General features: G+C 39.8%; 5 protein-coding genes and 2 long non-coding RNA genes across 10 annotated transcripts; 4 read left to right on the forward strand and 3 right to left on the reverse strand.

Moving 5' to 3' along the window:
- Window positions 1-562: 562 nt before the first annotated feature.
- Window positions 563-2,015, reverse strand: LOC6576240 (glucose-fructose oxidoreductase domain-containing protein 1). The gene has a single exon (XM_002002196.4). The coding sequence runs from the start codon at window positions 1,861-1,863 to the stop codon at window positions 703-705; it is 1,161 nt and encodes a 386-aa protein (XP_002002232.2). The 5' UTR covers window positions 1,864-2,015; the 3' UTR covers window positions 563-702.
- A 593-nt stretch (window positions 2,016-2,608) lies between these two features.
- Window positions 2,609-10,110, forward strand: LOC6576241 (phosphatidylinositol 4-kinase beta). The gene is made up of 12 exons (XM_002002197.4): window positions 2,609-2,873; window positions 2,940-3,708; window positions 4,174-4,288; window positions 5,012-5,249; window positions 5,311-5,436; window positions 5,591-7,870; window positions 7,927-8,045; window positions 8,105-8,242; window positions 8,303-8,577; window positions 8,640-8,728; window positions 8,795-8,959; window positions 9,011-10,110. Exons 2-12 carry the CDS (start codon window positions 3,281-3,283, stop codon window positions 9,196-9,198), a joined length of 4,161 nt encoding a protein of 1,386 aa, XP_002002233.1. The 5' UTR covers window positions 2,609-2,873; window positions 2,940-3,280; the 3' UTR covers window positions 9,199-10,110.
- Window positions 10,111-10,198: 88 nt separating this feature from the next.
- On the forward strand, window positions 10,199-11,095 carry LOC6576242. The gene is made up of 4 exons (XM_032729419.2): window positions 10,199-10,403; window positions 10,480-10,619; window positions 10,676-10,867; window positions 10,923-11,095. Exons 1-4 carry the CDS (start codon window positions 10,375-10,377, stop codon window positions 11,048-11,050), a joined length of 489 nt encoding a protein of 162 aa, XP_032585310.1. The 5' UTR covers window positions 10,199-10,374; the 3' UTR covers window positions 11,051-11,095.
- Window positions 11,096-11,194: 99 nt separating this feature from the next.
- On the forward strand, window positions 11,195-12,386 carry LOC6576243. Its single transcript, XM_002002199.4, has 2 exons — window positions 11,195-11,907; window positions 11,979-12,386. The coding sequence occupies exons 1-2, from the start codon at window positions 11,457-11,459 to the stop codon at window positions 12,035-12,037; spliced, it is 510 nt and encodes a 169-aa protein (XP_002002235.4). The 5' UTR covers window positions 11,195-11,456; the 3' UTR covers window positions 12,038-12,386.
- Window positions 12,387-12,501: 115 nt separating this feature from the next.
- Window positions 12,502-13,400, forward strand: LOC26527362. Of its 2 annotated transcripts, XR_006357261.1 has the most exons (3): window positions 12,689-12,801; window positions 12,880-13,249; window positions 13,333-13,400. It is a non-coding gene; the product is annotated as an uncharacterized LOC26527362 (long non-coding RNA). The 2 variants fall into 2 exon arrangements; XR_004364037.2 differs by lacking the exon at window positions 13,333-13,400 and having other exon boundaries at window positions 12,502-12,801; window positions 12,880-13,303.
- Window positions 13,401-21,200, reverse strand: LOC26528390. 3 transcript variants are annotated; one of them, XR_006357260.1, is made up of 4 exons: window positions 21,091-21,200; window positions 20,236-20,422; window positions 20,080-20,162; window positions 13,401-19,498 (listed from the first exon to the last, which is right to left on the reverse strand). It is a non-coding gene; the product is annotated as an uncharacterized LOC26528390 (long non-coding RNA). The 3 variants fall into 3 exon arrangements; XR_006357259.1 differs by having other exon boundaries at window positions 20,080-20,176; XR_001449370.3 differs by lacking the exon at window positions 20,080-20,162 and having other exon boundaries at window positions 21,091-21,199.
- On the reverse strand, window positions 20,379-21,074 carry LOC6576244. The gene has a single exon (XM_002002200.4). The coding sequence runs from the start codon at window positions 21,022-21,024 to the stop codon at window positions 20,572-20,574; it is 453 nt and encodes a 150-aa protein (XP_002002236.1). The 5' UTR covers window positions 21,025-21,074; the 3' UTR covers window positions 20,379-20,571.
- Window positions 21,201-21,288: the final 88 nt, after the last annotated feature.

A 21,288-nucleotide genomic window follows, 5' to 3' on the forward strand; every position in this document is an offset into this window, starting at 1 on the left:
CAGCATAGCAATTAATTTTTATAAATATATTTTATAAGTGCTGATATACCAAAAACATGAAACGAACAAATTACAAATTCTAAATTCAATGTAATTCAACGAAAGAAAAAATTCCAGTTAAGGTTAATATGATATACAATCTTGCCTTTTATACAATTTTTCAATTTCACATATCAAATAAAATAAAATCACCTACATGTCTTATCATCTTGTAATAAACATGTTGTTTTTCATGTCAGTTTGTCACTTTTCAGCATGTTCAATTCAATCCGTGAACTTTTAATTCACAGAAGGCAACGTCTTAAAATCCGTAAACTCATATAATATATATAATATTAAAATCGGCTTCTATATGCATTTTTGACCTGCATAATTTTGTACTTATTAGCAAAACAAATTATATTTTATGCAGACCGCAATAGCATGACAACTTTTCTATTTTTCCAGTGCCCTGTAAACTACATATAATAATATAAGGTTCACATCTTAGGCTAGAATACATTACATGTATTTTAAAATTTCGATATGCAGCTCTGAGTCAGTCCCAAAAAATATATTTACATAATTTAAATCACTTTATTTTTATGTACTCTTAATAACCTAAGGCGATTTTTTTATTTAATGCAAAATGTAAATGCTGAAAACAATAAGTTAAATACATTAATGGTGGAAAGGCGTTTTGAAGAATACAGCGACAAAAATTCACATGGTGGACATTCGCGCATATCCATATCTTATGATCTGGTCATGGTTTAGAGGCACATCTGTGGTCAGCTGGACGCGTTGCCATTGACGTGTTTCATTCGATTTGCGTATAGCCTCGACGACAGCTTGCACATAGAGGCCATCTTCGAAGGTGGCTGCGGTGGAGACAGGCGCCTTTATCCAGCTGGACTCTTTGCTGTTGAAGGCTTCCTTGAGAGCGCCTACCATTTTACATAGTCCTTTGATATAGGGCCGCGGCAGCAACGAATTGTTTGTGGAAACATGCAAATCCTGAACATCTACATAGACTGCTTCCTCCTTTTGCTGAGACTCCTTAAGTACGAACAGATCACCGCCGCGTACCACCAGATGACCCTTGCTGCCATAGACGAGCACCTCTTGGGAAAAGCTCTTTGTCGGCACTGTGTGGCTATGTAGGGCCACCGTGACGAGCGTGCCACTCGCCAACTCCATTTGAAAGTTACAGAAGTCTGGCGCTGTTATTTGGCGTATGCCATTGATGGATGGCGTTGTTTTAGTGTAGGCTCTCAGGACGCCGTGCACACGAATCGCCTGCTGTTGCGACAGAAAGTGAACGAGATCCACGACACTGCCAACCAGATTCAATGCACCACCGCCCATCTGAGCATCGCACATCCAGTTGTACTTTTCAGGGAACAGTGTGCCCATTTGTACACGCACATCCATCAGTACCACCTCACCCAGCGATCCGATAAGTCCATCCTGTAGACAACGTCGCATTTGCGTAAAGGCAGGCAGAAACCGAAGTGGATGATTCACCAGAGAGATGAGTGTCGGGTAATACTGAGCTGCACGAACCATTTTCATAGAGTCTGTCTGATGAAGGCCAGCGGGTTTATCACACACGACATGCTTTCCAATGCCCAGTGCCTTCACTGAGATCTCAGCGTGCAGAAACGGCTGACACACTATGAATACCAAATCGACGTCTTTGCGCAGGAGAACTTCATCTATGACGTTTGTGTAGAATGCGACGTTCTGTGCGTTGGCCGTCTCCTTGGCCTCTCTTAGTGTGCGTCCCCATATCGCCTTAACTTCGAAACCCTTCTCTCGAAGTAGTGGCACAAGGACATTGGCGATTTCACCTGTTCCGAATACGCCAACGCCAGGAAGCATTTTATTTTTATGTTTATATGAAATTTTCCCAGTGTGACCAGTTTGTATATTGACAAGTTAAATAAACATTTACGAAAAATACCACCATACCAAGTAAATAGCCTAAAAATAACCAACAGCTGCAGTGATAAGGCGCAACTAGTGATCAAAATGCTTATAGGATAAAAATACAAAGAATTGAAATATAAATTCTTAATCTGCATAAGCAAAATATATATCATATTAATTTGGTAATTACGGCAAAACAAAAAAAAATTGAATATTATGTGCTAAACACCTATACAAAAGAAACTATATTTCAAATTATGCTTCATGTTGTCAGACTGCTTAACTGCCAGAATTGAATTGCTTCTTGTTTCGTCTGCGCAGCCCAGCCACACCTTTATGTTCTGTAGGCGACCAGATTGTGTAGCTATTTGCTAGGGAACATACATGAAAACGGTTAGTGATGGAAAATATTTGAATGTATGCGCGAAGAATATCGTTGATTTGAAAAATTATGGTTGAAGAGTCTGACAGCACAATGAACGTATAAAAGAAAAAATCAGACTCCCAAGTTTTATACTTTATTGAAGATTTTCGATTAACTTGTTGTATATACGTTTGATTTTTAAAGATAGTAGGTTTACAATTGAATATGCTATTCCGTTATTAGAGACAACACTTTATTTAGAGCCTATCGCATATTGGCTTACGATATATTAGTATATCGATATCACTGGGCATCACTAATACAAGCTCTTTGTTCCCATCACTTGATATTAAATAAAACTAACAAACTGTTGTATGCAATTTGCATTGTTTGGGTTTAATAGACTAAAGTCAGTTTAATTAATATATGAATTTATTTATAATTTGAAAACATAATATATAACCGACTGACTAATTGAATATCCGTATCCAAAATGTTTTGATTCTATTAATATGAAAATTCAATATAAACACGCGTAAGGCAAGTGAAACGAAAATGAGAGCGGGGTCGAAAGTCAAATGAAACAGCTTCATCTCAAGTAAGTTTCCATAAGCCACACTTGTTTTATATGTTTTGTAAACATAACGTTTTGTGTATTTTATAGAGAAGCTGCGTACTATATGCACCCAAAGCATAATAAGTAATAACGGAAACTAACAATGGCGCAACATGCTCCACTGAGGATTTTTTATTTGAAGAGAATTAATCTATTTGCTTGAGCTGCCGCCACATTCTTCCCACTCTTAAATCAATAAACAACACGCCTATCCCAACCACAACATCAGTCTGCGAATACTCCTCTCAGACATTCTGACTAAAAGGAAGACACACGGAAAGCAGGTAGCTGATGACAATGGCCGTCAATACCTGTTTTAGCTGCACTAAATCCACAGTGCACACGAGTTGATTTTTACCTGTTGCTAATGACAAAAGGAAGGCCTGAAGATGGACAAAGACACCAAAACGTCAAACGCTTCAATGTTGCGGCTGGATAACGATTCGATTCAGTCGACGATGGCTTTGAGCAGAAAAGACAGTTCAAGCGAACAGATCTTAACAGCATTGAAGCATTCACTCATGGACTGTACAAGAAATGAAGATCCTAAATCCCAACTGCTGTTTGTGTCATCTAATATATTGCCTCCCAGCACAGCCTCAAGGCCAAGCACTGGTTCACTGGCAAGCACACCAAAGAACTCAGGATTCTCAAGGTCGCGCCTTCACAATGGTTTCCATCAATCCATGCCATCTGTGCATGGCCGGTCGCATCAGAATTTAGTCTTACCCTCAGCTGAGCTAGCCGAAAACCAAACAATCAATAGATCTCCAAAACGATTGCCGAAACATCAAAGGAATTTCAGCTTGGATTCGAGGTAAGTTGAGTTTTTACAAATTAAGCGACTGCTAGAAACGTTTTAAAATGCTTGTATTAACTGAATTCTAGTAAGTAGTACTATTTTTGTTAGCTGTTAACATGACAGGTTAGACTAACAAATGAATAGTTTTGTGCTAACAGCAATTGTTTATCAGAGGAATTACTGTTGGCGTATCTATTTATTCGTGCACTTGTTGCTCTCGCTTTTGCACGTTCGCTTTGTGATTTACAATCCAAATATTGATAACTTTCTATATTTAATATCGTTTATTGACATACGAATGAAAATGAACGAATATGTTGTCTTGATATATATTTTTGGTTACACTTATTAGTTCAGTAGCTCACACACTTTTCCCTCTTATTGTTTGTATGCTAAGAGTCATTCGGATATATGACGAAATTCTATTGATTTTTCTTTAAATAAATAATGCTTATTCTAACATACTTTGCTCATTTTTAGATCAATGGGCATATTGCAGTCGCCAGTTTCTTCTTCGGTGAGCAGCACACGGGTTAACCAAACGCAACATCATCGCAATCGCAGTCTCGACAGCTTCCTGCAACGCATACCGGAGGTGAGTTTGTTTGTTTTCTATTTGGAATGCAGAAAATGGTCTTTCATTTATATACAAAATATTTGTTCTTGTTAATGCTTTCTACGTTTCCAACTTATTTAGAGGGGAGGAATATTGGCTAGATGTAGTTTTCAAATTATATATTTTCAATATTACAATTAGTAAGTTTTTTTTAAACATTTTTATAAGAAAATTAAATTTTTCAAAAGTTTTCTTTTTTCACAAAAGTTTTTTTTTTTTTTTTAATTTGTTTGTATTGAAACATCATCGGCATATTTGGAATAAAATGACATTCTCAGAGAACCTGTAAATAAATCCTCTCTCTCTCTCTCTCTCTCTAGGAGCATGTAAGTATTTCTCTTTGAAAAGGGTATTCGATTTTCGGCGAGCTGAAATCAAAAGTTTCTGCTTGTTTTTATCGCTGTTCGTTTTGCGCACATTTTGCATACTTAGCTGTTTGTGTACTCTTCTGGTTATCAACAACTACACTAAATTTCAGTCGTGTCAACGAAGAGATAGAGAAAAGTGAAGTTAAAGAGAGGTAAAGCTTGATATGCTCCGTTACTGCAGCTTTGAGTTTTAAGAGCGATTGCAGTATAATGAGAGAGTGAGAGAACAGGTTTTTTGTACCGAACTGTGGGATCTGCCGAAGAAAATAAATACAGATACAAAAGAAGCTTTTGCTGCCAAGCTAATGTTTAATAAATTTTTCAATAATTATAGGTCGAGAGCTCATCTCCCAATGCCGAATGTGAGATTACATTTAGTTCAATTTCAACAAAATTCGATAGCAAAATCTGCCCAAAAATGGAAGCTGCTAAAGCTAATGGTGCAGCCGCAATTGCCATATCTCTGCCAAATGCAGCTCAAGTGATTGGAGGAGTTTCCAGTGCTCCGATAGAGACAGATTCGATCACATCTGCAGTGTCAGTACACTCACAGAGGGCCACGGGAATTATGGGTAAGTAATTGTTCTTAGATGATCTCAAATTGATCTTTAATATATTTATGTCATATTGTAGTTGATTCTGGGCCCACTGAATCGAAGAACTCAACATCGTGTCCCCGGGAGACTATCTATGTATGCAGCAGCACAGGCAACAACAAAAAGCGTGAAGATTTGACGAGTCTTGGATCGGATGATTCCGGTAGGGAACTGATTCGAAATTAATTTCAAATTTAGTTCATGGACAATTTTGTCATATATGAAACCATTTCCTTATAACAATATAATATAATAATGGACAATATGTAAGCTTATTAACTGATACACACTCTTTGCTCTCATTATTCGTTTCTCAGGCATTTTATGTGGCTCAGAGTCAGACCAATTATCGGTAAATCGCATATGCCACTCTCATGAGTCGCTCGATCTGGGCGCAATGGATGTCAATGTGAATGCAGATGGCGATGTCGAAGCAGAGCAAACAACAACGCCCATTGATGCTGATCGTAAGAGAATAGAATCGGATCTTTGTTTCTTGTCTTCTACAAAAGTTGACGAAATCGACTGCCGAACGCTGCAACCCACGCCTGAGTCGCAGCCGATCAAAGCAGATGATCAAACGCGTTATCGCGTAATGAATATGTGTCAGGCGGCCATTAACTTGGAGCTCGGTACGGCACCTAATGAGATAGAGCCGGTGATGGATGTGAACGATGAGGATGTCATACCCACTTTGCCCACATCACAAACTGTGTCCAATAATACACCACCTGCCGTTACGCCATCAAAAACAGTTGAAGCACACACACCCTCTGAGAGCAGTAAAAATGAGCAGGTGTTGTTTAAGTGTTTTTTCGGTGCTACTAAGAATGCTATTTTCCGCACGGCCCAAAGCATCATTGAGAACCATGAAAAGAAAAATGCAATCAAGCAGAAAACGAGCGAACCTCTGGAATCGTCCTCATCTGCAATCTGCACCCCATCAAGTAGTGGAGGTCAAATGTCGTCAGATCTGGTCAAGTCGCCCACAGAGGTTTCCAAAAGGAAAGAGTTTTTCAGCTTACTAAGCTCCAATTCCAGCAAAAAAGTAGCTGTGGCAGCTGTCAACCCTACCCCAATCGAACTGACAACAGAGGTAGCGAAAACCAATTTGTCTTCTAAGGGCGTGCAGATGAAGAGACCTGTGCTTACAGACCCTCAAGCAGCAGCGAAAAATGAGAAGACGGCGAGTTCATCGAAAAGCTCGCTGCAGCAAGTGAAGGTTCCTGTGCCAGGTGTAGTGAAATATATTAACGATCAGCCACCCGCCGTCGATGCGCCGCAGCAAAGCTACGAACGAGGTCCGAGCGGCTTGTTGCGCTTTTTTGAATCTCCTGTTTTCAATATTCACTTCGCCGTGCATTACTTGTTCTACTCAAAGGAACCAGGTGTTCTGAGCTTCATTGGCAACAAGATCTTCAGCTTTTCTGACCAGGAGGTGGACCTATATATACCACAGTTGATCGTGATGTACATTGAAATGGATGAGCTTGCTGAAGTGCTTGATCCCTATCTCACAACTCGGTGCCGAAAGTCTGTTGATTTTTCGCTTAAGTGCCTGTGGCTTTTGGAGGCATACAATCATCAGGTTGACTCGTTGGGTAGCTGCAATAAAGGGCGCAAATCCAAGCTGTCTCTCATGAAGGAAATTTTCACCAAGAAGGAGAGCAAGCCCCAAGTCAAATCACAGCAAAGCCCGTCTGTTTCCTTGGTCAAGAAAACGCATTATCGCTCGCAGTCAGATGCCACAGTGCTCTTAGTCGATTCTAACAACCTACATTCAAACAACATGGCGCATCGAATATCCACAGCACCCGCAAAGTTATGCTTGGGCGATCTCAGCTCGGGTCGTGCCTTCGACAATGGCTGCACATGTTTTCAAACTGTGCGTGGACAGGTTAATGGCTTACTGGGTCATCGCACCTTTTGCAATTGCGGCGCACCAAAGACTTCGCCGCAAAAGGAGTTCATGAAGGCGCTAATCAATGCGGGCAAGAATTTAACGTCCTTGTCCTCGAAGGCAGAGAAGACATCAGCGCTGCGTATGTTTCTCAATTTGATTAACAAAAATCTGCCAGCTCGTGTCTGGCTGCCGCTCTACTCGGATATTCCGCATCATGTGGTGCGCATCACAGAGGAAAAGACTGCTGTATTAAATTCGAAGGATAAAACCCCGTACATCATATACGTAGAAGTAGTCGAAGTAGACGACATCTACACCTCGCCGCTCATTCAAAAGATGATGCCGTCGCTGCGGCATACCAAGAGTGAGGAGCACTTGGAGGGCGTTTGTCTGAACTCCCAACACCACTGCAACAGCGACAGTCATCAGGGCTCCAGTTGCCGACGCAAAAAGGGCACCGAATCGTCGTCATCAAACACAGACAGCGGTTGTGGGGAGCCAGCAGTCCACAGTTGTTGCTGTAGTGGGAACCCGAGCAATCAGCTGTCACTGGGTGGACTACAACTGAATTCAGATGATGCCTGGTCCCAGGAAGATGATGACATCACGGCGCCATACTTGAACATGCGTAAAATCAGCGAACGTGACTCAATTTCGCAGATGTCGTTAGATTCGTGCGACTCGAGGGACCAAGGTAAATTCTTCAATCTAAAAATTTGGGTCAAGCAGAAAATAACTTTCAACTTATAGGTCCGCCAGTTGTGTTTAACATTGGTGATGTTCGCACTCGGCACTGTAAAAATTTGAGTTGCGAGAACACGAAGCCGTTCAGCAATGATCCCGAGGATCCATCTGCAGCTGCCCTGAAGGTTAGCTCACAATCCAAACTCTTAAAGTAGTTGTAATCTGTAATCTGATTGATTTCTAGGAGCCCTGGCATGAGAAGGAGAAGCTCATACGCGAGTCCTCGCCCTATGGCCATTTATCAAATTGGCGTCTTTTATCCGCCATCGTGAAGTGTGGCGATGACTTGCGGCAAGAACTGATGGCTACTCAGCTATTGCAGGTCACTATTAAATTTATGCACTAGCTTCGAACGACTTACTACTTATGAACCACTTTATAGATGTTTAAAATCATTTGGCTGGAGGAAAACGTGGATCTGTGGGTGCGGCCGTATAAAATAATATGTCTATCGAATGACAGTGGTTTGATTGAGCCCATTTTGAACACGGTTTCATTGCATCAAATCAAAAAGAACTCAAACAAATCATTGCGGGATTATTTTATTGGCGAATATGGAGCAGCAACAGGCGAAAGATTTTGTCAAGCCCAAAAGAATTTTGTTCAAAGTTGTGCGGCATATTGTCTGATATCTTATCTGCTGCAGGTTAAGGATAGGTAAGATAAATGATATTTTTGTGAAAGATTACCCAAATGACTCCTCTGTTTTCTATTCACAGACATAATGGTAACATACTCTTACATTCTGATGGCCATATAATACACATAGACTTCGGTTTTATTCTCAGCATATCCCCCAAGAACTTGGGTAATTATTTAAATTTGAAATATCTGTAGAGTAAAAACTAAGTTCTTAATATTTATTTAATATCAGGTTTTGAGCAGTCGCCTTTTAAGCTTACGCATGAATTTGTGGATGTAATGGGCGGCACAGACTCCGAGCATTGGCGAGAGTTCAATCGCTTGCTGCTCGTAGGCATGATGTCTGTGCGCAAGCACATGGATCGTATCATAAACTTGGTGGAAATCATGCGAAGCAGTAAGTAAATAGAGCTCCATAGAAACAACAAATTATATTGTGTTCTTGTAGATGCGCATTTGCCCTGCTTTAAGAACGGCTGCTCCGGTACCGTACAGAATCTCCGCAAACGCTTTCATATGAACTTAACTGAGCAGGAAATGGAACGCAAGGTGGAGCAGCTTGTGCAGGACTCGCTGAAAAGTCTCTCAACTAAACTGTATGATGGATATCAATATTATACGAATGGCATATTGTGAAAATGGTTTCTGTAACCGGATTGGATTGATCAGGAATATGCTAATATGATACACCAAACCTATGGACTGTTAAAAACAAATATTTTAATTTTATATGTACACATTTGAATGAATATTTATATATATATATATATATATACAAATTAATAATCTATATTAATTTATATATAAATACATTTGCATTCAGAGTATATGAGCAAAAAGAATGCCAAAAATTAATATTGCACCTATTATCACCTGTTATTTAATCCAGACTCGTTAAATATCCATATTGGCACTGTTATTATAACTAATTAATAATATGATAATATCTTAGAGTAGTCAATGTTGTCTAACTTATAAGCAAAAGTGTAAATGTATTTGACTCCTATCTCTTTGTCGTGTCTTCTGTCGATCCTATATTGCATCTGGCCATCCAAATAATCAACGATAAGTAAATATATTTAGGATCATCAATCTGTAATTATTAAATTTGCTAAAGCGCTATGCATATTAATTTTTTAAGAAACTATAAACTATTTTTTAATTGTTCACTCAACAATTTACTAACTACATTCGATAAATTTACTGAAAATTCTTGTTAAAATGAATTCTAAAATTTGAAAATAATAGCTTTTGTATTTTACTTATAGTAAAACTATCAAGGGTGCCGCATATATAAATCTCTGTTTGCTTTCGAATTTATATAATCGAAACAATGTTTTTTACAATTACTGGCATTAGTCTGCCAAAAACTTAAAGAAGAGAGAAGTATTTGAAGCTTACATTGAAAATTTGTTGTATGTTGAACCAATAATATTGTATAGCTTTTGTGCATAACGTAAATATAAGCATTATGTATATGAATACTATATATACACATGTTTATATCATATAAGAAAGCTTTAATAAACTCAATAATTAACGAAAATATTTTAGGTGCTATAAATGAATTGAATTGGGGTTTAGCTAAATTTTACTGTAATGTATCATATTAGTTCATGGCCGACTCGTTGCTAACTACACACAGGGTAGGTATTGTGTCTTGGTGAAAGCATAACAACGTTTACATAGAAACCAAATATTGATACGGAAAATAATTGTGTGTAGATAATTTAGATTTTGTCTAATTTTTTATTATAATAACTGCCTTTAATATAACGAACCAAATAGTGCACATTTCATATTCAACTGAAAATGGATCCTACTAAACTAGTTGGAAGAGTGTATGATTTAAATATATAAATTAAAACTTACATAACTCTAACTCTAATAATCAAAGAATTTTCCTATATTTTGTAGCAAAGAATCTGTACGCTTAGAGCACAAGGCGCGTAGAAACTTTCCACTGATCTGGAATGGAATTACATCCCGTTCAAATAATAAGTTTTATCACCCAGATGAACTGGATAAGATGCTAATGGAGAAGCTTCAACTACCAGGTTGGTCTTCTTTATTTCTAACATAAATTATAATTATTAATAAATTTATTTTATAGAACCCGATAACAAGGCTCAATCGCACTTTATTTCAGCTGAAATGCAGAAGAGTTTGCTGGACATTTGTCGCTGTGGGCGACCTAGGCATGGCATCCATTTGACCAAGTGTCTGCAACGAGCTGTAAATAAGAATCTACAATCTGAGGAATCTGAATCGAAAGCCGTAAATAAAATGCCTCAGACTTCAAATTGTAAGTTTTCAGCAGATCTTCTTTTGTAGTGCTTAATATGACTCATTATTTCCAGCATTTATTGGATTTAAAACAGCTCCTTATCAAAAGTTAGAACGGTCCATGCAGTATATATCGCCTACAATCTCTATGCCGGGGCCTCGCATCACTGCTGCCCCATACAATGCCATTATTATAGGTTGACAAAGATTTGTAATTGCACTGATTAAATGCCGTGGGAAACATGAATCAGACTTTAGTTTAACCGAAAATTTAATGTAAATTAACAATCGCTTACGGCATATACAAATATAATTCCTTTCATCAGCAAACATGATCTCAAATATACTTAACTCAAATGTGATAAAGACTTTCCTGGATTAAATCCGAACTGAGCGCATTCAATCTCTTAGGAATAGCATTGAGATATAGGAAATTTCCCAAATCTTATAGTTTTATTAAAACTTGAACTTGATATTGATATTTTAAAATACGTTTAACTCTTAAGTATCTTGGGGACATCCCACTTAAGGTTTCTGTGGCAAAGTGATACACACATAAGCATCGAACTGGATTTACTAGTAAATCATTCATTGCGAAAACCAGTTTTATGAAATCATTTCTGTTTTTTAACCTTAGTAGTAGTAGAGCTGAGTGTGGGTTACCTAGCTGGGGTTTTAGTTCAAATGCAACTTCTCACGGGTCTACTTGTACGGAAATGTCTAACTATCTGCAATTTCGTCTGTTTGTGATTTGGGCTCTTATCACTGCTGACTTGGTGGCCAGCCAAGATTTCCTCATATTTGCGGCAACGACAGGTTCTCCATTGATGACTACAAGGCCAACGGTCCGTTCGACTGGCGACTTTGTGCTGGTCAACAATTCGCCAGTTGTGGGCACGATGACACCGTTTATCACAAACGCTGCGGCGCCCACCCAAGCATTCATCAATTGCTTTGGCCGTTGTCCAACTACGCCGGAGTATAATCCGATTTGCGCCAGTAACAGGCAACTGTATCTAAATGAACAAAAATTCAACTGCGCTCGCTTTTGCGGTGCCGGTGAGTAGAGCTAATAGAGCATTAATAACGCAAAGATTTCCATTGACTGACTCAGTTTTTATTATTCACAGATATACGGATTGTGCGTCGCGGTAGCTGCGAGGGTCTGTTTCCCATGCAACGCGGATGACGTAGGTTATACAGACTTTATGCTTGAACAATGAAATGTAAAAACTTGTATAAACATTTAAGCACATTTTAATCGGCATCAACAGCCTGCACTATACCCTGTTAATATTTTACAATATAAATATGTGTAAATGACTCATATTATGGAAACATCATATACTTTAAGACTGCACGCCCGAACTACCCCACTGTACATTATGAACGGGGAATATTTTATAGCAAACATGTGTCGAGAACTCTCAAGAATGAATGATCTGTATAAACATGTAAACAATCGTGATTTTGATAAGATTTTCTGAATATTAATATGTACAAAAACAGCTGGTGAGGTTGTTTAAATTATTATACTATATTATTATACCCTGTACTAAAGTACATATGCATTTAGGTTTTTTTTTTTTTTTCAATTCATAAAAACACTATTACTTTTACTATTTTTTGTCAAACTATATTTTTTAATGTTGTAAAAGAAACCATTTTGAATTAAAAATGGAATGGGAGTAAATTGTCAACATTTGAAAATAATTGCTTTCCCTATTGAAGCTGCAGTGCCTCGCACGGCCTTACCTTTATAGAAATACCCATTCAGGACAAAGTTGTTGCATGCAGGGTATACTAGAAGAGGAAAGCTGATTACATACAGGTTGTCAGCGTTGCCGTCTTCAGTTCCATTTTAAGCCCCGAAGCGTATAGCACACACGGTTGCGGCACCTGCGAAATATCTTATCAAGATGTTAAAGTCTTATCAGCTGCTTTTAAGCATAGGTCAGCTTATTTTCTTTATACAATATTTGTGCGCAGCTTCCGTTCCTCTTTAACGTCTCGAATTTGTCATCTATACAGTATTGCTGATTGCATTTTTTAACATTGGGACAAATTCATTCGTACGACGGGCGAATGTAACGATTACAAACCCAGCATGGAAAAGGTATAATAACACTAGGCCTTATTACGGAGCATTCAATGGAAGTCGAGCCATACAGCCCTTGCAGAGCAGTTCACAATATGCAGTACCTTACCAAGGAGCAGTACAACCAAACATAGGATTCAGTAACATTCTTTTCGGCTCTGGTACTCCAATCCAACCCAATACTAATTATGGAATTAACGCTCAGCCGTACTACCCAAACAGTACTACGCATGGAAGATTTAATTATACCAAAAGTGCTCAAGCCAACAGCACTTATCCATTCGCCAGGCTATTCAAGTTCTGGTAAAACTCTAAATATTCCAATATTGAAAGCAAGATTAAAAATGAGAACCAAGATTTTTTTTTTTTAAACATTTATTTTGCAGATCATCTGTTTTTGTTTTCCATATATAGGGGTTTGGACTGTCGGAATTAATAAAGTTCAAATTCGAAATTCTTTTCATTTTTTCAAACAATATTTATTGTGCAGATAATCCGATTTTAATTGACATTAGATTATCTGGATCATCGTGTTATAGCTTTCCGGTATTCCAGGAACGTTTTTATAATACAGTATATGTTGATATGATGATTGGCTCCACTCATGGGGTTATTAGGTCAAGGGATGTAGGTTATTGATGTTCAATTAAGCACTAAATCGTTCAGTCCTTCTATATAGATGACAGTTGTAGGTATACAGGTAGAGCATAGCTAATTATGGAAGTATATCAGCTTTGAACGTATAATTTGTATCATGTTCTTAGGTGCTAGGGGAATACCGACGATGATCATAAAGAAAAACAAAGCCCGATGTAGTACAATTTCAAAATAATCCCACGCCGCCGTCCGAAGCTCCCACGCCGCAGTCGCGCAACTCCCTCGCCGCCGTCAGGTAATCCCTCGCCGCAGTCAGGACCTCCCACGCAGCCGTCCCCGCTCGAGACTCCCTCGCCGCCGTCAGTTCGCAAATCCCACGAAGTCCTCCGCAAAGTCCCTCGCCGCAGTCAATTCACCGCCGCCCCTCCCATCAATGCTAGAGAAGTGTTGTACCTAGCGCCCTCGCCTAACCAAATCCCTAAAGGTCCCACGCCGAAAACTTGCGAATCCCTCGCCGCCGTCAGTTCTATTGGTATCCCACGCCGCAGTCAAAGCTTAAGTCCCACGCTGCCGTCATAATGTAGCTCAAATGTTGTTCCAAAATTTCAGAAAGTATATTCTCAATGCTCAAAAAAAATCCTAATTGCCCGAAACGATGTCTTCTCAGAAAACGTCAAAAATAAACGGCCTCATCTCATCAGTTATAGTAGTAGAAGAAATTAGCAGAGTAGCAGAATAAAATGACCAGAGTAAGTTCCTATCGCTGCCAGCGAGCCCTAATGCAGGGAAATGTGTGTGTGTGTTACAGATGCGAAGCAAGATTTCTTAAGGCTGAAGTTGCAGTTGTCCAAACAGAGATTCAAAAAGTGTCCTACGCGTTTATATGCTAGCCATCGTACGAAGAGAAAGGTGATTGTGCAGGCGGTCGTGTCGATGAAAATGATGATTTCTTTTCGCAATATTAGTAGTAGAATTGTGGCTTGGAAATCGGTTGAGTTCTGCCTATTTGCCTCGGACTGGATGCAGTTGTGACAAAGATGAAAATGTTCCCAAACTAGTTCAAGATTTACTCCTAACGAAGACCTCCAGAGGTACGTGCAGATGTGTTTGTATAGTGATAAGCCGTCAATGCCGTAAGATGATTTAAAAGGACCCTTGCCGCTCCAGCTCGTCAACAAGAAAATGTCGATTAAAAGCGCTGCGACGATATCTGAGTCGACTTAGAAAAACAACCAAGCTCGGATGAGATTCAATCTCAGCACATGGGGTGGTGGATGGTTGAATTTTGTCGATCAGGTTATAATCAATAGATTGCCCAGTTGTAGCTATCTCTGCCAGCCAAATTTGAACGGTTGATTGTCTCGTCCCGTCCCGTCCCCTCTCAGCAAAAGCCCCTGAAGATCGATAGACGACAAAGGTATGGGTAGGCCCGTAGAGAAATGAAGTTGTTTCATTCAAGTCGCTCCTTCACTCTCTCTCATTACGGGCGGATAGTAGGCCATCATCAGGGATCCTCGTCTGTCGAATTCATCTACGAACGAGTCGTCCCTGCCACGTGTCTTAAGCCATACTAATATGTACATGTCACAGTTTTACAATAATACAAATACAATTCAATCTTACAATACCAGTATCGAAAACTTATACAATTTTTAACAAGTAACATGTTATAGTAGCTCATTTGCATGGCTGTACAATTTACATTAATATAGTTGACAATGGCTATAGACCAGAAGAATTTCATTTTTGACAGTACCTCATCATGGAAGGATACATACTTCATCGTATGATCTAAAATACATAAACTGAGATAAAAAGGAAAAAAAAAAAAAGGAAAAAATACAAAAACAAGATACGGAATATAAATGAAGCGCGTGTCTCATGGATTCCCTTCGAGAACAACTTGACGTGTGCTGGCTGGACAGACTGACAGTCGACCAGGTTGGAAGTCGTTATCTGAAAAAACAAGTACACACCAACAACAACAACAACAAAATGGACAAGGATCAGCTATTCAAATTGATGCTGGCATCGATTCCCTGCCTGCCTGCTTGCTCGATCACTCGCTCGCTGTATGGTGCGCTCTTCATCTTGAGGATTCGGATGCTCGTTTTTGGGCCGCCACAATGCAGGCAATCCCGCATGTGTGCGTGAGTGTGTCTGTGTGTGTGTGCGTTGCTGCAGTACCACCTCGCAATTGTTTCCCATTTGCGGAATGCTGAACGGTGCACCAGGAGTTAAGCGCTCAACTGGCAAATCGAAGCGTAGCGTAGAGCTGGTTCAACTAGCTAGCTTCTTCGTCATCGAACACTAATCGCATTTGATTCCCTTTGCGATGGATTTGATTGATTACCGGGGGGGTTACATTCTGTTAAAAATATGTGCGACCTAAGAAATGGGAGTGAGCGGATAAGTTACACAACAGATTATAGAACCAGTTGAATACCACCACCGCCGTCTGGCCGGTTCTTCGATCTCTTGATCGCTGCCATCTGTCGCGACTGCTGCTGCACAGGATTTGATCTGATGCTTGGAATACTAGTCGCATTTGATTCCCTTTTGCGATAAGCCACGAGCACGAATTCCTCAGGTTGGATCGTTAAGGCTTCATAGCTGCTACTATATACTACCAATATACATACACTTGGCTTGCAGGGCGCACAAAATGCTGAAAGCGAGAACGAGGCGACGGCGACCATGAAGACGACGACGACGATGCTTGAGTGCCGGTAGCGTACTTGCAGGCAGCTGCCCGATAACAACGACAACACATCAGCTCGCCTCTTAAGCGAGTGCTGGTGATTGTGTGGTGTGGCGGGTCTCGGTCCAAACGCATTTGTTTCCCTTTAGCGCGGACCGAGCGCATATTTCTATGCGGTGCAATGCATTACGTGCTGGACTGAGGCTGACCCAGCCTCGTCTTGGCCGAGCTAGACTGTGATGCCTCCTCAATAGGGGAACAGAGGCTGCTCCTTGTGTTCAAGTGGTCGGGTCGTTAGTGCGTAGGAGCTGGAGTGCATCAACTACCAACTAGCCATTAGCCAGTAGACGACTATCGTCGTTGCCCAATATCGTGCAGCTTACGTTTCTGTAATGTAAAAACGTTAAATTGTACGAGGTACAAAACGATCTACTTGGATCTGTATCTGTATCTGTGATTCAGCAGGCTATTTGGCTGGACTCGACTCTCGACTCGCATTGGCCATCAAAAGGCAGCTGGGAGCAGTTGTTATACATTTTGTTGTTGTGGTGCTGGCATTGTTTGAAGACTGTACCTAGCTGGATGAACTTGATGTATCGTTTTTGATTCCCTTTAACGATTTTGTTGTGTGAGAGCTAGTAGAGTTGGAAAATAAATAGAATTCGTGTGTACATATTGTACCTCCGGAGCGTTCCCAAAATGGAATTTGTAGTAGTATTAAGCACATTCAACTGCCTCACAAATCGCTGCAAAAGTGAAAGTGCAAAGCAAAAATGGTAAGCGAGCAAATTTCTCACGTCGTCAATTGAGTTCCAAGTGACTAAAGCAGGAAGGCCTATCCTCGATCTAGAGATGGTAATATGTGATGATGGCTTTTATGGACGTATTAGCTTGCAAGTACTTGAAGATCGTCTTTTCTCTTAGGCTGTAAAACATATTTAAGCAATTCAAGGTGTATTCAGTGTCGGGCTGACCTTCACAGTTCACAGGGTTATCTATCGACCGGAATGATGTTGGTCAACTCTCGAGGTGTATATTGCTTGCAAGTTGGCTTTTCATTCTCATTGCCTCAAGGAATTTTGCTATAGGTATTCGGGTTTCTTTGCAATTTTTCCAGGAGGGTAGCAACCAAGAAACGCCACTGTAATTAATACATGACATGCTTAGAGAGAAAGATGTAGGTAAAAGTAGAGAGAAAGTAAACTTCTGTGACAAATCCTTTATAGTTGCTGATGTCTTAAGGGGATGACCCCAGGTAAAGAACAAAGTCTTCACTTCCTCGCCGACACATGGCATCTTTATCCTCTATCACTTGGAAAGCTACCGACAGATATGCGCAGGCACATTCAACTGCGGTTCTTAGCTACAAGATACAAAAAGGAAGAATTTTGCACAAAGGAAATCGCATAATTTACATGAAAATCCTTTAGATGACGTTCCCTCGCTTCAACTACAAGAAGTATTACCCTATTTGTTGGGATTAACAACTTCCAATATGCGCAGGCACCGTTCAACTGCGTCATATTGCTATAAAATACAAAAAGAAATGTTTTTTGTTTGGCATAATCTCAAAATTTACGCTTGATTCTTTCGTCTTTCTGCTATATTGATATAGGTTCATTCCTCCGACCATTGTCCAAGACAATAAGTCCACCTCACTGTCGTTTAGATTTTCAGTTTGCCGCCTGGCTGGAAATCATATAAACACGTTTACGAAACAGTTGGGCTGGCTACAAGAGCCAAATTAAGAGTAGAAATAGTAAAAATTACGCTATCCAGGATTATGAATATGATTATGATCATCCATCAACGTTCATAAATTAGTTTCTCGGTTTCAGCTCTTAACGAACAGACCATTGGCCCAACATGCTAAAAGAGAAACAAACGCAACATTTTTTCTTGTTAGGTAATAAGAAACACGTTACGCGTTTTTGGCCAGCTCTTTATCTCGACTTGCAATCCTGGCGTACTTCTAAACGTGCAACTTGATTTGACAGAAAAGATGGCTTGGACATATTGGATGGTCTGTGTATTGCTTGCTCATTCATGGTCATATCCTTGCAGACGCACGCAGGCACCGTTCAACTGCGTCACGTCGCTAAAAAATATTTGTAAAAACAAGAAATGTTTTGTGTCCTAAGTTTTAGAGGTGTCCACAGGGCGGGCGCTTAAAGCTGCATGATCTTATACTGTCAGACCAGACTAGGAATGGATGCGACTTTCCATTGATGAAACCAGACGCTCACAGGCACTGTTCAACTGTGATGCATCGCTACAAAAAGATTGAAGGCCACGTATTTATGCTAAACATAGCGATAGTGACAAACAAATATCAAACTTCTTCCTATATTACGATACGATAGTTCGCCAACTCCGCCGATTCCTCTATCAATCTGTAGATAAGTGTGCAGCCCCTCACTCTTCATGGAGTGTGTGGATATGAGAGTTCATTGAATTTCATAGTATATCTTAACTGCAATTCAAGAGTTAATCAAGAAGAAAAAATCGATACGGCTTACGTGCCACCAAATTCAAGTGAAGAAGTGAAGTGATAAGTAGAATACGACGATGCTGAGAAGTTGCTGCAGCTGCAGATAATGACGACGACGACACGACGAAGACGAAGAGATTCCATTCTATGATTTCCTTTTGCTGTAAATCTGTTTTAAAAAGTAATTGTTTTGCGTTCGCAGCTGATATACGAATACCGCGTGTATGCAGAGATATCTGTGTGGATTGGTGGTGGTAGTAGGTGCCGTCAGCAACTGCTAACCGCTTTATGTATAGTAGGTAGTGATTGTTGTGATGGTGGTAACCGACCCGGAAGCATAAGGCACACACACGTGTTTGCTGTTGAGCTCAAGCTGCTGCTGCCGCGCGCAATTCCGCCTTGTCCCCATTTATCTGTCAGCTGCATCTGGCATTTTGGGTAAGGGAGACTCGGTGGTGTTTGCTGCTGCTGCTGCCGCTGCTAGTTTGCTGTTTCGGCCAACTGTGTAGGATCGGCTGGTGTGCAACTGGCTGCCATTGTGGATGTAGAAGACGGACAGACGTGAAGACTCACTCAGTGATTAAAACGAAAATCAAGTACACGATTATCGATCGGATTGATTGATGATGCAGGTTGGTAGGTAGGTATCGATTTCATTGCCCATCGATTTAATATTTTCTGTTTTGATGTGGTTGCTCATGCTGTTTGTCAAGTGTTCCGTTCCTCCTCATCGTTGCCATTAACGTTTCGAGGAGCAGGAAAACTGTAAAACAAAATCAGTTATAGACGAATATGTTTACGACAAATGACAGGGAGAGTGAGAGACTTAGACATGTAAAAATAAAGGCAACACTGATTTCAAAATTACATACAAGTTTAATTTTATTTATCTTACATACATTTATCAGTTCCAGGTATTTGTTCTATATACATTTTTACCAGAAAAGCTAACGACGACAGTATTTTGAGAGATTTAAACCTAAGCTATCTATTATATTCTTACTCTCCGATTCAATATGAATCACCATCTTTCTGACTCAAAACTATTTCATAGAAGCGGACGCACTGATAGAAAAAATATAAATAGTATACAAGTCTACCTAAGGTTTGCCTCTTCACGAAAGATAAATCAAAAACAAAGGCAATGCATGTATACAAATACACATACTTCTAATATATGCATGTATAAACACACACAGCCGTAGACACATAAATAAGGCTGTTCCGTAAAACAAATACCTTGTCTGTATCCACACATACATACATACGCAGCAGCGCATGTTTGTACACATATGCATTTGAGTATACAGACACATTTCAAAATGGCGTCGCCATTGTACGTACCTGCGTATGTATGTATGTGTCGTCTTTGTGCGAAGCAACCCTCAGCTACACAAGCCACTAAAAACGTTTTCTGTTGTCGCTTACTATGAACAATTAGCTAGTTTCAGAAGCAGTATTACTAAATTAAAACTAAGTTGATTAGATAAATTTACAAACCGAGTGTGAATTCCGGACCAAAGGCTTCAGGTGAGCGTTGATTGACAGCAGTTGCTCATGACTCATACCACTCGCTCTGTCACGAAGGCCATTTGCTCGTCCTCATCATATCACACTCTTCTTCACAGCCTTCACATATTTTCATTACAATCTATGTATGTATAACAGGTTTGCACGCGTATTGCAACTGCAAATGAGAAATTTCTTTCGTAATAAAACTAATTTAACAAATATATCAGAGAAATTAATAAACAAGGTAAGCATGACGAATTTTTGAGCTAAAACACATTTCTCTTATGTACATATATCCAAGTATATATGTTTGTCTCTTTTTAACTAACTGCTCACTGCAATGGCGCATTGGCTATTGTTGTTTTTGTTGCTGCTGCTTAAACTGCTCAAAAATCTGTCGAGGCCACTCAGTTCGCTTTGCCACAAATTATTTTCGACATTGCGACGTTCGAATTCTTCTGTCTCCGTTTCCTCTGTGACGTCACAAGCATGATGAAATTTTTCGTTGCAGTTGTTATTTTGATTGTGGGTTTTGTTGCCGTTGGGAATAAATTTCGTTTGGACGTCGAGCCAACGACTGAATCGTTCCTGCTGCTTTCTGCGCAGCTCATGCTCTGCGCTGAAGAGAGCCGTCGACAAAATGGCGTTCACGCGTAAACTGCCTGAGCCACGCAATTTACGACGCATTTGCATACGTTTCATGCGAAAATTTCGCACCCAATACGTTAATGTTTTCGGCTGCTCAACATTATCGAATTCATCATAATACGCAACCATTTCGAATGATTTTAATTCTTTTCAATTATAACTTTCTTTTTAGTATAGACACATACAAACACACACCTCTTCTGTTGCCAAGAGTTGCTCACTCACTATCTGGCACTTTCCAGAAACTGAACTTTTAGATTTATGCACGCCCTTACGGAACAACTTTTCAACAGAGAATGCTCGAACAAATGGGAATGACGCGATATTTATAGCTGTGCTCGCAGTAGCGAAATGTATTGCTACGCGGCGCTGCTGAATGTAGTACCTGATTTT

This window comes from Drosophila mojavensis, unplaced genomic scaffold (assembly GCF_018153725.1).
Source record: "Drosophila mojavensis isolate 15081-1352.22 unplaced genomic scaffold, ASM1815372v1 contig_36, whole genome shotgun sequence".
NCBI lineage: Eukaryota > Metazoa > Arthropoda > Insecta > Diptera > Drosophilidae > Drosophila > Drosophila mojavensis.